The 16,343-nt window shown below is 40.5% G+C and overlaps 1 protein-coding gene across 2 annotated transcripts; it reads right to left on the bottom strand.

The window, feature by feature from the left end:
* Positions 1–635: 635 nt before the first annotated feature.
* LOC111951130 (GRB2-associated-binding protein 3) lies at positions 636–16,056 on the bottom strand. 2 transcript variants are annotated; one of them, XM_023969156.2, is made up of 9 exons: positions 15,738–16,056; positions 4,857–5,058; positions 4,301–4,749; positions 4,041–4,096; positions 3,554–3,803; positions 3,098–3,188; positions 2,884–2,965; positions 2,385–2,504; positions 636–1,102 (listed from the first exon to the last, which is right to left on the bottom strand). In XM_023969156.2, the coding sequence occupies exons 1-9, from the start codon at positions 16,006–16,008 to the stop codon at positions 986–988; spliced, it is 1,638 nt and encodes a 545-aa protein (XP_023824924.1). In that variant the 5' UTR covers positions 16,009–16,056; the 3' UTR covers positions 636–985. The 2 variants fall into 2 exon arrangements, with proteins under 2 accessions (XP_023824924.1, XP_023824925.1); XM_023969157.2 differs by having other exon boundaries at positions 4,041–4,093.
* Positions 16,057–16,343: the final 287 nt, after the last annotated feature.

Here is a 16,343-nt window from a genome sequence, read left to right as displayed (position 1 = left end):
GCATACATTAAAACAATAAAGCTCACAACCTGAAGATTGTACCGCTTGTGCTAAAATAATGGGTTCAACTCCATCTTTAGAAACATCTAGTTAAGACTATGGCTTTTCCGACATTTGTGAAGAGATTGTTTATTGTAAGGTAGTTCTCCACCCTCAGCAACTTTAGGATAGGCACACAGTGATTTGTGCTTTCTTCTGATTGACCTATCAAGATGGTGTTAAGTATTGTGGTTTGAGTCATTGGTACCCTCTTACACAGTAATAACACAGTACTGTTACACAATATCAGGTCTGAGATGTTCATCCTGTTCATATGACTTATTTGAATGATACCACTCCATTCAATCCCTATTTACATGACTACAGATCGCATTGCGCTTTTCCTGCTGGCTGCCAATCCAAGGCATCAGAACTTTAAAAAACAAACAAATGCAATGTGCAGGGCAGAAGCATTAATGCATGTCTTTGTCTTTAGGATTCCAGCTCTACATTTGCACTTCTACATATACACCTGTACTTAGACACCTGCTCATTTGGTTTAACATACTCTTATACTCAGACCATTGTTAATCTAAAAACAGAATACTTGAATTCCTGTGTATTGAGAATCCATACAATCTGTTTCAGCAAAAGAATGAGAAATGAGCAGTGTCCTTTTTATTGAGTAACATTTAATACAAAAACAGCACTGTAACACAGTGCATGGTAAAGTGACATTCACAGTGTAACTTTGATGTCATATTTGTACAGTGAATTTTGATGACCACAAACCAGTTATTTAAACTGTCTTTGACAACACTGTCTACTTTCTTCTCTCATAGATGTTTATATCTGATGCATTTCAAAGTGCTTTTATTTTGTACATGAAAGAAGAACTGCTCTCTTTGAGGTAAGTTACCATCTTTTATGACAGATTTTGTATGTGATGTTGCATTTGCTCCACTTGTTTTGTGAAATGGAAAGTCGTGTTTTTTCCCCACCCGATTTACACTTTAGACTGCCGAACATCCTTCCACTCCATCTTAGTGTTCTGCAGGGCCTGAGTCTTCTTCTCATCCACCTGCACATAGTCCACCCTGTGTTCATCAGCAAGGAGGGGCTTCTGGAAGACATCCCAGCAGAGTTGGTGTACAGTCAACTAAGGTAATTACATTATTCAATCAAAACCTGTATCCAGAATGGAACTGCCAGTCTTACATTTCGGGTCCCGTGCGGCTCAGTTGGTGGAGCAGAGCACTTTGTGGGTTTGATACTCACGGGGACCAGTATGAAAAAGCACTAAAAGGTATGCACTCACTGTAAGTTGCTCTGAAAAAGAGCATCTGTTAAATGACTAAAATGTAAATGTACATAGATTACCTTTCTCCCCTTTCCAAAAAGTGAAAATCTATTTTAAATTGATTCTGTTTAGTCAGTTATTCAGTGGATATAATGCAGTCTTATAGTTAGTTGCATGTAATATGTCCCCTATGCTTCAGACTGAAGGAAAGCATTAGTATTCCTTTCGCTATGTCTTTTGCAGATTGAGAGTGAATGACTTGTCACCAAAACAATGAGTCACTGACATTATTGTCTCACAGTATGCAGCTGCCTGATTCATTACCATGGAAATGGACACAGCTACACCCTGCAAGTGCTATTTCATTCTTATTACACATTTGCTTGAATTTGAGCCAAAACCACAATGTAATGTATTGTTTACCTCTGGGCTATTGAATCCAGATGGAAGATGGGACAATAAAACCAAACAAATGAAATGATACATACAATTTTTGTATGTTGTTCACTGTTTTAAAGTCTGACCAGTATGTGTGTTTTCAAATACTATTTAAATTAAAACCTATTTTGCACCCCTGCTCAGACGGTGACAGACCAATAATTTGGCTTGATTTCTAACATACGAGTCAATGCAAAGTGGCACTTCAAGAAAATGTCACATACAGAATACAGATAAGGAGTCACCGAAGGACCTGTTGCCTAGATACAGGCGCATGGCGCACATTCAATTGGAGATTGAAAGATAAGAGTGAGCAAAGCAACAAATGTCAGATTATTCCCCTAGATTGGTAATAGTAGCAATAATGAAAATGTATGACACCAATCTGTCTACTATCATGCGTATCAATTAAGCATGGAGAGACAAAGTTGTATTACTGTACAGGGGATTTTTCAATTAAAAAGTAATTGCCCACACACACTAGAATGACCAGAGGGAATTGCAGTGGATGATGACTGTAATTTGAAGTCCTTAAAGCTGCCAGTGGCAGCTCAAAGTGAAAGACAGGCACTTCTAACGCCGTTAAATGGTTGAATTGATTCCATGTCTTGCTTTGGAGACAAACCCATTCCCACCATTTGACCTCTATTTATTCAATCAAGCTTACCTTTTGCACAGGAGACGGGGATGCGGAATTGAAATCCAGTGAAAGGTAGTCAAGGTTTGATCTCCTAAACCACGGCTGGGTGGCTCRCTCGTTTGTAGAGAAGAACAGCTGCCTTGACTCCTGAAATTAAAGTAATCTCATTTACAATGAGGCTCACTTCATATTCATCTCTGAATATGGTGTCATATGATCCACCAATACTGAACACTTTCCATTTGTATCGCTAGTTTCAGGTGAAGATCAATTGTCATATTTTAAGCCTTTCTTGGTACTGCAAACATGAATTAATAATTGTGATGCTCAAACCTTTATTCCTTTGCTTTAGGCAGTTTGGAACTCTGAGTTTAGACAGAACTGCTGAATTATTCATGGAGGGGAGGAAAGCAGTCTACCTATACAGTGACTGGGGTACTTTTTTCTCTCTCTGTAGATTGTGGAAACAAAAGTGTATATGTATAACTATTTGTGATGTCAATATACATGCAGAAGGTAACTTTACTGTTGGAATGCTGCTGGCTTCTTGGTCTCCTTTAATTCCCAGTTGTCCTTGTCTTCTCTCCAGTAGGACTTGCAGTGCATTTCTGGGAACAACACAAACAAACATACCAACACACAAACAAATTAATCAATTTTTCCCTCCTTTTTTCATTTTAGAATTTGGACAGAAAGAGAGCTGAGAGTTCAGGGTGGATATAGTTATATCTCTGACTCACCCTGGCTCTGTCATGGTTCTGATCAGAGGCATATGAGTTGGACATTCTCTTATAGTGGACAGGCCCCTCAGGTCCAGTGGTGGAGGCCGGGCTGCGAACCAGAGAAACAACATGGTGAGATGAGGCAAGCAACCCTCAAATTCTCTATTGGACAATAATGATCAGGTCTACTTTCCTCCAAACAAAGGGCATTTGTGTTGAAATACCAATATTTCAAAAAGAGCCATGCTGCAAATACTGTCCCGAAAGAAGACTTTCACAGACGAAGACATGTATCCAATAGTGGGTCTTGTGGGAGTCACAAGGTTCAATAGAATGTAAAACCTTATTCATTTTGCTTTCAGCAAAATACATGCTTATGAAAGCATTTTTTTATGCTTCCTCTACTGAGTACGATGATTGAATAGATTATGTAGCCCTTTAGACAGGACTTTTTCCTTCCTTTTTGCTCATTACCTCTCCTGCGTGGTTTGAGATCCCTGTTGATTGGAGGTGGTTCTAAATCCCCAGGTAGACCTGCAGTGGGAAAGGGGGTGGGAGCGAGAGGGGCCTCTGTTTTGCCATTAGCCTTGAGGAAGCTGATTGTAGTGGGGCTCATAGGGATGTAGCCGTCCGATACATCTTCACCAACACAGACAGGTGGAGAGGCCATGGGCACGTACGAGTCCTCATGGCAGTTTGGACTTTGAGTGGCAATGAAACGTGGCTGCAAAAAGACAACAAGACCAGACCAACTTGGAAATGTGTAGTAGACCATGGCTTATAATGATGTAGAAAGGTCACTTGTAAATCCTGTATTGTTGTTTGACATTCAAGAAGGCAAAAAATTACAGTTGACAATTATTACCTGCTATGAACTGTCCAACAACATTATGTCCAAAACATTTTGTAGTATTGAAAATGCCCATTAGTTCCCATCGATTGCAAGTACATGTGTTCTTACCAAATTAAGACTGAGCCTTTTGTTCCTGCTCCTCAGTGCACTCCCCTCAATGTCTTCTAGATTAGACAGAAATATCGCTGATGAAGGCGGTTGTGATGTTATATAACAGACAAAATGACACTGTGTGGTTGGAAACATGATTGGTCAGAATCAATACATGTGCTGACTGTATATATTACATATACCGTATAATATATACCAGTTTATGGAGCCAGGTATGAAGGGCTAGACTGAAGGACTCTGCTGGTTATATACTGTACCTCTTCTGAAGTGGTCTGGCAGGCCTGACAGAGAGATCCTCCGGGGGATGAGTGCAGGTTGGCCTGTGAGCTGCTGCCCAACCCCACCCAGAGGCCTATGGGAGCCCTCATCACTAAGGTGCTCTGAGAGGTGGATAGACTTGGGGGGCAGAGGAGGGGGAGTTAGTCCATCCGTAGTTACCTCCAATATGGCAGAAGAATATGGCTTATCAAACTGGAAGATGTCGGGTGTACGGTTGAGAGTTCGAGGAGAGTTCGAGGATGACGTGGGGCCACATGGGGCGCTGGAAGGGGGGTCATGCATCCTTATGTGGGGGAAGGGGGACGGAGATGGTCCAGTGTGGGGAAAGGGAGACCGAGAAGGATCAGGTGAAGAGAAGACATCTTCTGTAGTAGCGTCTGATGAATTTTGTTCCAGAGATCGCTCAGAGTTTGAAAAGCTGTCACATCTATAAAATAAAGAAAAAGGGAAATACAGTGCTTATTGTTTATCATCATTAAAACAATGTGTGGATATGGTGTCCAGTTTGAGGTTTGAGAGGTATAGGCTACATACCTAAAGATGCTGAACCTCCCTGTCTCACACTGTGAGAGGAAGAGGTAGTCCATTGGATGGTTGGGATTCATCAGGCTGGGCATCTCAACTCTGCTGTTGCCATAGGCCATGAAGTCATGGTTGGAAGTGAATGACATGTTTCGGGAGAGAGCAGGTGAAGGCTGCTGGAAGGTTGGGTTGTGCGAAAAACCTTCCTCTGATTCTGAAAAAACAGATATGTGGGGAGAGAGCAAGAGAGAGAGAATATAAGGAATAGAGAGAAAAGAGAGAAGAAATCCATAGTTTCTACATTAGTTCTGAGCTGGCTCAGGATAATGTTACATTCATTAGGCCAGAGTCAAACAGGAATCCTGATCTGTCTCTTGACAAATGTGATCTCTGAGACGTAGTTGTCAATGATCTCCAGCAGGTGGCAGTGGAATGAATTTGAGCAGTGCTTTAAATGCTTTTGCTCTTGTCCATGCACCTTTACCCTAAACAAAGCCCCTACCATATAGCTATGCAGACTGAGCAGCCCCTCTGCTAAAAGAACATCCACTGTGGTACAATATAATCACAATACCTGTGTATGTATAAACATGTTGTATGTTGTATAAACATGTGACATGCATATAAACATTATCTCACCAGCACCATAAAACATAAGAATGAGAAGAAAAAAGAACAGGCAGTTTAAATATGGAAAAAAAGAAAGACCATTCTTAACTTCTCCAAACCATATACAGTACATATTTTGTGTCTGTACAGCGCATTCGGAAAGTACTCAGACCCTTAACTTTTCCACATTTAGTTCGTTTACAGCCTTATTCTAAAATGGATTAAATAAAAATGTCCTCATCAATCTACACACAATAGTCCTTAATGACGAAGCAAAAACAGGTTTTGAATTTTTAGCAAATTTACTAAAAATTAGAAACAGAAATACCTTATTTACATAAGTATTCAGACCCTTTATTATGAGACTCGAAATTGAGCTCAGGTGCATCCTGTATCCATTTATCATACTTGAGATGTTTCTTAAACTTGATTGGAGTCCAAATGTGGTAAATTCAATTTATTGGACATGATTTGGAAGGCACACACCAGTCTATATTAGGTCCCACAGTTGACAGTGGATGTCAGAGCAAAAACCAAACCATGAGGTAGAAGAAATTGTCCGTAGAGCTCCCAGACAAGATTGTGTCGAGGCATAAATCTGGGGAAGGGTACCAAAAAATGTCGGCAGCATTGAAGGTCCCCAAGAACACAGTGGCCTCCGTTGTTCTTAAATTTAAAAAGTTTGGAACCACCAAGACTCTTCCTAGAGCTGGCCGCCCGGCCAAACTGAGCAATCGAGGGAGAAGGGCCTTGGTCAAGTAGGTACCAAGAACCTGATGGTCACTCTGACAGAGCTCCAGAGTTCCTCTGTGGAGATGGGATAACTTTCCAGAAGGACAACCATCTCTGCAGCACTCCACCAATCAGGCCTTTATGGTAGAGTGGCCAGCCGGAAGCCACTCCTCAGTAAAAGGCACATGACAGCCTGCTCGGAGTTTGCCAAATGGCACCTAAAGGACTCTCAGACCATGAGAAACAAGATTCTCTGGTCTGATGAAACCAAGATTGAACTCTTTCGCCTGAATGCTAAGCATCATGTCTGGAGGAAACATGATACCATCCCTATGGTGAAGCATCGTGGTTGCAGCATCATGCTGTGGAGATGTTTTTCAAATGCAGGGACTGGGAGACTAGTCAGGATCAAAGGAAAGATGAACGGAGAAAAGTACAGAGAGATCCTTGATGAAAACCTGTTCCAGCTCGCTCAGGACCTCAGACTGGGATGAATCTTCACCTTCCAACAGGACAACGACCCTAAGCACAGAGCCAAGACAATGCAGGAGTGGCTTCGGGACAAGGCTCTGAATGTCCTCGAGTGGCCTAGCCAGAGCCCGGGCTTGAACCTGATCGAACATCTCTGGAGAGACCTGAAAATAGCTGTGCAGCGACGCTCCCCATCCAACCTGACAAAGATTGAGAGGATCTGCAGAGAATAATGGGAGAAACTCCCCAAATACAGGTGTGCCAAGCTTGTAGCATCATGCCCAAGAAGACTCAAGGCTGTAATCGCTGCCAAAGGTGCTTCAACAAACTACTGAGTAAAGGGTCTGAATACTTATGTAAATGTGATATTTCAAAATGTCTAAAAACCTGTTTTTGCTTTGTCATTATGGGGTATTGTGTGTAGATTGATGAGGGGGGAAAAACTATTTAATCAATTTTAGAACAAGGCTGTAAAGTAACAAAATGTGGAAATTGTCAAGGGGTCTGAATAATTTCCGAATGCGCTGTATAGTTGTGTTTTTGAGTTTTCTACTGAAAATGTTTGAGGCAAGGTGCTGACTAGTGGAACACAGCTATAACTATTTGTTTTCTTATAAAATGGTTTTAGTTGAGCAGTGAGACATGCAGACAGGAGCGTGAGATCTATATGGTCAGGATATAAGGGGAAACATCCATGTTATCATCATTGGTCCTCCCAGGATTTCTCCATTGGGCCCAACTAATAGGGAGTTTTTGCTCCTGGCTGCCATACACCGTCTCAAACGCGGTTAGCTCCAAGGAGTACAGGCTGGGTCAAGGGATCCATTGAAGTACAATTGTACCCCGCCTTCCATCTCCGACATGGAGCGTACCGAAGGGCCCGTTAAGTAGTATTTCACTTAATCATTGGCAATCATCTCTGCTTGGCTTTCAGTAACTGAGTTCATTATAGTTATAAAGACCTAGTACAGTATGGGGGAGATAACATGGGTTTGATCTATAAACGCTTTGTATATTTATATTTCTACAAACAATGAGATGCACTGTGAAAAAATGAATACTGAATGCTCTAATTAGTTATGTATTTATAAGACTCATACTGTAACATCAGGCAGAGCCTAAACTTCTTATTTTTTCAGCACATGAAACAGCAGATAAAAATAAACAATTGTGGCAGTATCTCTTGTGTGTTTCTTTRACAATGGATTTATCACAGTGTGTGGATTGAATTACGTTCACATTCATACATTTAGTATTTTCTTCTTTTTTTGTGTAATGAATAGTCAACAAGTTAATGTCTCACATTGTGTTATCTTTCCCAGTTATGTGGTTTGCTACTGTTCCTCTGGGCTATAATCTCTTATCTTTGTCTGGATATCATGTAGTCTGCCCTATCTGCTCCACACAGACAACACTGTTTTACTAAATGTTCCAACTGCCAACTCTTATTAACTCCAAACCAGAGGGAGAGCTGTGGAAAAGACATGAAGGCAAGAGAGCATGGTTTCTAAGTGTTCAAGCATCCACCTCCAACTGTTCAAGCATCACCCTGGCTGAACTTCCATGCCTGTAGAGAGTTGTAATGTCTATGGCACTATGAGTTTCACAGAGAAAGATAGCTAGTAACGGAATTGGGTAAAATAAATCAGATTTTACTGCAGCTCTGTCCACCGCTTTACTATATGTTTGTAATAAAAAAAATATGTCACTTTGGCACATTTTTCAGATGTAAGTGGTGTCTTTTCAAAATGTTGTAGTTAATCTCAAACCATTTTTTATTAAATATAATTAGTAAAACGTTATTGGTGTATATCACCTTGTCACACCTGTCTTTGTGATTGTCTCCACCCCCCTCCAGGTGTCGCCCATCTTCCCCATTATCCCCTGTGTATTTATACCTGTGTTCTCTGTTTGTCTGCTGCCAGTTTGTCTTGTTTGTCAAGTCCAGCATTTTTGTTCTCAGCTTCTGCTTTTCKCAGTCTCTCTTTTTCTTGCCCTACTGGTTTTGACCCTTGCCTGTCCTGACTCTGAGCCCGCCTGCCGTCCGGTACCGTTGCCCTACCTCTGGTTCAATGACCCCTGCCTGCCTTGACCTGTCTATTGCCTGCTCTTGTTGGATTATTAAACCATTGTTAATTTGACYTGTCTTCATCTTGGTCTTACATACCTGATACACCTTTTCTATGTGACTTTTCAACTGATACATTATCACATTTCTCTCTGCTTAACAAAATCCATCAGTTTACAGTGTATTTCAGATAATGAGTAGAATATATTGTTATATACCACCCAGGTATTTCAGCAGTGCATTGACTGGACACGTCCGGTTTCTTTTATACTGTTTTTCACTCTGTGTATTTAAATACATTATTCTCTACATAACTCATTCTAATAAACTGTACCTACTACTGTACATTGTATTTTTGTTATACTGTTTATACACACTGTCTATTTATATGCTGGATTCTTGACATAGCTCACTGTAATAAATCTACTGCTGTACATATCATTCTTAGTACATATTTGTGGTGTATATACGGATAGATTGTGTTTGGATTACTTATTTAGTGTTATTTGGGTTGTTAACTTAAGGATCTGACCCTTTTTTTAAATGTTTGCCTAAAATGACATCTAAATCTAAATGCCTGTAGCTCAGGACCTGAAGCAAGGATATGCATATTATTGATATCATTTGAAAGGAAACACTTTGATGTTTGTGGAAATGTGAAATTAATGTAGGAGAATTTAACACATTAGATCTGGTAAAAGATAATACAAAGAAAAAAACATGTTTTTTTTGTACCATCATCTTTGAAATACAAGAGAGAGGTCACAATGTACTATTGCCGGTGAGGCACAATTTCGATTTTGGCCACTAGATGGCAGCAGCTTATGTGCAAAATTTTAGACTGATTCAATGAACCATTGCATTGCTGTTCAAAATGTTGTATCAAGACTGCCCAAATGTGCCTAATTGGTTTATTAATACATTTTCAAGTTCATAACTGTGCACAAATATAGATTTGTACAGTGCTCAGCTATATACACTGAACAAAAATATAAATGCAACATGCAACAATTTCAAAGATTTTATTAAGTTGCAGTTCAAATAAGGAAATCAGTCAATTGAAATAAATAAATGAGGCACTAATCTACGGATTTCACATGACTGGGAATACAGATATACATCTGTTGGTCACAGACACCTTAAAAAAGGAAGGGGCGTGGATCAGAAAACCAGGCAGTATCTGGTGTGACCACCATTTGCCTCATGCAGCGAGACACATCTCCTTCGCATAAGGTTAATCAGGCTGTTGATTGTGGCATGTGGAATGTTGTTCCACTCCTCTTCAATGGCTGTGCGAAGTTGCTGGATATTGGCGGGAACTGTTACACGCTGTTGTACATGTTGATCCAGAGCATCCCAAACATGCTCAATGGGTGACATATCTGGTGAGTATGCAGACCATGGAAGAACTGGGACATTTTCAGCTTCTAGGAATTGTGTATAGATCCTTGCGACATGGGGCAGTGCATTATCATGCTAAAACATGAGGTGATGGTGGTGGATGAATGGCATGACAATGGGCCTCAGAATCTCATCACGGTATCTCCATCTATAAAATGCAATTGTGTTCATTGTCCGTAGCTTATGCCTGCTCATACCATAAACCCACCTCCATCATGTGGCACTCTGTTCACAACGTTGACATTAGCAAATAGTTCGGCCACACAAGGCCATACACGCTGTCTGCCATCTGCCAGGTACAGTTGAAACCAGGATTCATCCGTGAAGAGCACACTTCTCCAGTGTGCCAGTGGCCATCTAAGATGAGAATTTGCCCACTGAAGTCAGTTACGACGCCAAACTAAAGTCAGGTCAAAACCCTGGTGAGGACGACGAGCACGCAGATGAGCATCCCTGAGACGGCTTCTGACAGTTTGTGCAGAAATCCTTCGGTTGTGCAAACCCACAGTTTCATCAGCTGTCCGGTTGGCTAGTCTCAAACGATCTCACAGGGGAAGAAGCTGGATATGGAGATCCTGGGCTGGCGTGGTTACACGTGGTCTGTGGTTGTGAGCTGGTTGGACGTACTGCCAAATTCTCTAAATCGATGTTAGAGGCGGCTTATGGTAGAGAAATTAACATTCAATTATTTGGCAACAGCTCTGGTGGACATTCCTGCAGTCAGCATGCCAATTGCACACTCCACTCAAAACTTCAGACATCTATGGTGTTGTGTGACAAAACTGCACATTTTAGCTTCTTGACATGCCACACCTGTCAGGTGGATGGATTATCTTGGCAAATGAGAAATGGTCACTAACAGGGATGTAAACAAATTTGTCCACAAAATTTGAGAAAAATAATGTTTTTGTGCGTATGGATAATTTTTGGGGTCTTTTATTTCAGCTCATGAAACATGGGACCAAAACTTTACATGTTGCGTTTATATTTTTGTTCAGTGTATGTAAAATAGGCACTGTATTATTTTGGTTCAGTACAGTAGTTATCTGTTTTGAGACATTTGATTAAGTGACAGTTAAATGTACTGTTAACAAATGACAAGACAATCATATAAAAAGTTATGTGAATATTGCATTAAAAAAAGAAAAAGAAAATACTTGAATATTGAAAGAGTTATTTGGTGCAGTGAACAAGTGACTTTGTGAATTTGTTTGTTGTACAGATGTAGGATCTTAATTTGAGCCAATTTGCTACATCAGGAAAATAATTATTTAGCAACAGAAAATGTGAATTGTTATGTAGATTATAATTAATGAACATCTTTGTAGGGGTTGATACATTTTTCGTAAGGGAAAATCAAGTCAGAAATTTCTAAGTGGAAGTTACAAACTTCAGAAGCCTTTTTAAAACTCAAATACACTACAAGTTTTAAACGTCCTGCATTGTAGGAAAGATCCTGCAACAGGGTGATCAAATTAAGATCCTACATCTGTACTTAGTCAACTGAAAATGAGTTTTGAAACWTGAGTCATTTTGATTATCTGTTTAGATTGTTGTACAAAGAGTTGTACCCCACACTAGTGAAAAATGTACCACACACTAGTGAAAAATGTACCACACACTAGGGGAAAATGCATCAAAGTGATGGAAAAAAAACTGTAGCACTCAGAATCTCTGCAAAATGATTTGATTATTGCTACAACATTGAGGTAGGTGAGTGCGTGCGTGTATGCATGTGTGAGTGCATTCTTACTTGTGAGTTTGTGTGTGGTGTGTGTGTGCATACATCTTTGTGTTTCTATCATTTAGTGTGCATGTACAGTGCATTGGGACATTTTTCACACCCCTTCCCCTTTCCACATTTTGTTACATTACAGCCTTATTTTTGTTATTTTTTTATTTTTTATTTTTAAATCCTCACCAATCTACACACAATACCCCATAATGACAAAGCTGTGTGTGCTGCCCATGCGTGTCAGTGCATTCGGAAAGTACTCAGACCCTTCACTTTTCCACATTTTGCTAGTTTACAGCCTTATTCTAAAATGGATTAAATAAAAATATCCTCATCTCACATTGTATACAGACTTATTTTTCTACTGTATTATTGACTGTATGTTTGTTTTACTCCATGTGTAACTCTGTGTTGTTGTATGTGTCGAACTGCTTTGCTTTATCTTGGCCAGGTCGCAATTGTAAATGAGAACTTGTTCTCAACTAGCCTACCTGGTTAAATAAAGGTGAAATAGAKAATAAATGAATAAAAAGATCTACACACAATAGTCCATAATGACGAAGCGAAAAAWAAYAAYAAATGTTTTGCAAATTTATTAAAAATAAAAGCTGAAATACCTTATTTACATAAGTATTCAGACCCTTTGCTATGAGACTCGAAATTGAGCTCAGGTGCAGCCTGTTTCTATTGATCATCCTTGACAGCGGTGACGTGTCATTCAGGGCAGGTAGGGCAGAACCCCACCTGTTTTGAGCCACACCTGTTTAGCTATAAAAAATATATATATKTTTTATTTTTGTGTGCCTGTTTTGCATGTTATTTTGGCATTAAAAACGTGTAACATGTCAGTTTGCAAATGATGTAAAATAAATAATTGCGTTAATAAAGCCACGACAAACGTCTCTTTTTTGCTTTCTTGAGACACTACGTCACTGCAAAATGTACGGTTAGAGCTCGAACATTCAAGCCCCTTGGGTGCTGCCATCAACTTAAATTAGAAGTGCCCATCCAAGAAGGCTCAAAGTCATTGGCCACAGATATTACTACCGCAGCTTTGATTAGACTGATCATATCAACATCATTCTTTCAAAAAGGAGTGATCATCATGCATCAAGTCGGCAATCTACTGGCAAATCCTTTTCAATCCTTGTCATATGAAGAGAAAATATAGATAAAACGTTTCAGTGCTCATCAGCCATTGGACATAAACATTACACAACAAATTGGAAATCACAAATTAAACAATGAGTGCTAAGGCGCCACTGCAGCCCCGYGTTCGATCCCAGGCTGTGTCACAGCCGGCTGTGACCGGGAGACCCATGAGGCGGCACACAATTGGCCCAGCGACGTCRGGGTTAGGGGAGGGTTCGGTCCCTTTCCCCCTCATAATTTAGCCTACTATTCTGATTTGGTAGCCTATAGCCTGTTTTAGAGAAATGTAATCATTGAATATTGTAAGAGTTTTCATTGTCTGCTTATATGCCCACTTTATTTATCCTACGGTTCTGACTTGGTGTACAGGGAGAATACTGTAAGAATGGCCCACGTTCAGAATTCTGTCACTGTACATTTCAAAAGTGCTGAACATTTTTTTATATTGACTACCTTCGTCCTAGCTCGCTCATTAATGTCTTAATCCAAATTACGGATTCACTCTTATCCGCTCCTCGTCCCCTTATGCCATAGTTTGTACATCTCAATTGTCGGTAGAAACCACATTTGTTTAAGCAAATTAGTCATATCAGCTATGTTTTTTTTAAAGACTGTAAATGAATCTGAATGAACTGTTTCACTGCCAGAAAAGGCTCCGATGATGGCCAGGTGTAGCAGTGATAAGGATTCACTACATGGTGCTGAAAAGATTGGGACATCTTTATGTAGGCCCTAACAGTTTGTTGGCACCATTTGTCACCGTTATAGTGCAATTAATCTATTGTTTAGTGTTGTGTTGTGCTGTGTAGTGGCTTTGCTGGCAATGTGGGGAGTTTGCCCCACCAAGATATACATGCTAAAATCGCCACTGATCCATGAGATGTTTCTACAACTTGATTGGAGTCCACCTGATGTAAATTCTATTGATTGGACATCATTTGGAATGGGACACACATATCTATATAAGGTCTCACAGATGACCATGCATGCAGAGCAAAAACCAAGCCATGAGGTCGAAGGAATTGTCCATAGAGCTCCGTGACAGGATTGTGTCAAGGCAGAGATCTGGAAAAGGGTACCAAAAAATCTCTGCATCATTGAAGGTCCCCAAGAACACAGTGGCCTCCAATGGAAGAAGTTTGGAACCACCAAACCTGCCAAACTGAGCAATCGAGGGAGAAGGGACTTGGTCAAGGAGGTGACCAAGAACCCAATGGTCTCTCTGACAGAGCTACGGAGTTCCACTGTGGATATGGGGGAACCTTCCAGAGTGACAACCATCTATGCAGCACTCCACCATTCAGACCTTTATGGTAGAGTGGCCAGACGGAAACAACTCCTCAGTAAAAGGCACATGACAGCCTGCTTGGATTTTGCAAAAAGGCACCTTAAGGACTCTCAGAACATGAGAAACAAGATTCTCTGGTCGGATGAAACCAAGATTGAACTCTTTGGCCTGAATGCCAAGCGTCACATCTGGAGGAAACCTGGCACCATCCCTATGGTGAAGCATGGTCGTGGCAGCATCATGCTGTGAGGATGTTTTTCAGCAGCAGGGATTCGGAGACTAGTCAGGATCGACGGACAGATGAACGAAGCAAAGTACAGAGAGATTCTTGATGAAAACCTGCTCCAGAGCACTCAGGACCTCAGCCTGGGGCGAAGGTTCACCTACCAACAGGACAACGACCCTAAACACACAGCCAAGACAACCTAGGAGTGGCTTCGGGACAAGTCTCTGAATGTCCTTGAGTGGCCCAGCCAGAGCCCAGACTTGAACCCTGATCGAGCATCTCTGGAGAGACCTGAAAATAGCTATGCAGCGATGCTCCACATCCAACCTGACAGAACTTGAAAGGGATCTGCAAAGAAGAATGGGAGAAACTCCCCAAATACAGATGTGCCAAGCTTGTAGCGTCATACCCCAAAAGACCTGAGGCTTTAATCAATGCCAAAAGTGCGTCAACAAAGTACTGAGCAAAGGGTCTAAATACATATGTAAATGTAATATTTCCGTTTTTATTTTTAATACATTTGCAAAAATGTATAAGAAACAGTTTTTATTTGTCATTATGGGGTATTGCGTTCAGATTTATGAGGGTAAAAAACTATGTAATCTAAATACTTTCCGAATGCACTGTACATCAGGGTCCCTTTGCAAAACAGGTTATAACCTCCAGAGCCTTTCCTGGTTAAATAAAGGTTAAATAAAATATATTCTGCTCATACTATTCATAAAATTGTTTACCATCAATAAATCGTATGTATTTCAATGTCATTGCATAAGTGACATCAGTACATTTCTTGAGCCCAATAACTTTATCGGCCCAAAACTTTAGAGGCAGTATAACACTTGTCCTGCAGCAGTAATGATTGAAACATCTCCTTTGAATGCAATGCAAAACTGCACATGACAAATTAATATTGTCCTTTCATTGACTTACCAGTCATCATCAGATTACCACGTAAATGGTATGTTATCTCAGTCTTGAATTTATATATCCTTCCTTAAACATGCCTACATGACTACTCTGTCATAGGATGAAAGCCTCCAACAATAGTTGAATACCAAACTGTTTCTCTATATTCTTTGTTGAAATTGAACACATAAATGTGATTTTGGAACTAATACTAATAATTCATTTAATTTGTAAAGCGCATTTCTCACACCCAAGGCGCTTAAACTGTGACTGTAATGAACTGRGTCTCTGTGCGAGTTCCTTACCTGTCCCATCATCCATACTCAGAGGTCCAAAGTGACAGATCTCCCTGATCTGACTGACCCAAATGTTCATCTCCTCCTCAGTCTTGGCCACCAGGTAGAACATGCGAGACGACGTCTTGACAACGAAGAGGTGCTGGTTCTGGAACTCCCTCTTGACCAGGCGTTGCTCCGTCTGCATCTGCACCTCACACTCTCTCAGGTCGATGGTGCGGATGGGCTTCTTTGAGGTCTTGTTTCGGTAGTACTCCAACACATCTGGGTTCCCACTCATACGTCCTCTTTGAAGAACAAACCAACGTCTCCTCCATGCCTAGGGGACAGGGAACTACGCAGATTAACATACTGTACTGTTGCACCTTGTACTTATAGACAAATCAATATAATACAATTATTCTGCACACATATGTAGACTAGTTGCCTTAGTTGGTTAGTAACTTTAGAAATATTTGGTTGGTAATAATGGTTGGTGTATTTTTATGTGACTTTAGGTTCAACCATGGCCTCAGCAATAGAATGTTGCTGTTCTCTATCAATGTTTATTTCATAGTTTATAGACAGAACCATCAGTGATACATTAAAACATGGTAGCTCAATACAGAAACATGT

This window comes from Salvelinus sp. IW2-2015, linkage group LG23 (genome assembly GCF_002910315.2).
Source record: "Salvelinus sp. IW2-2015 linkage group LG23, ASM291031v2, whole genome shotgun sequence".
Lineage (NCBI taxonomy): Eukaryota > Metazoa > Chordata > Actinopteri > Salmoniformes > Salmonidae > Salvelinus > Salvelinus sp. IW2-2015.
This window is presented reverse-complemented; position numbering and strand designations above follow the sequence as displayed.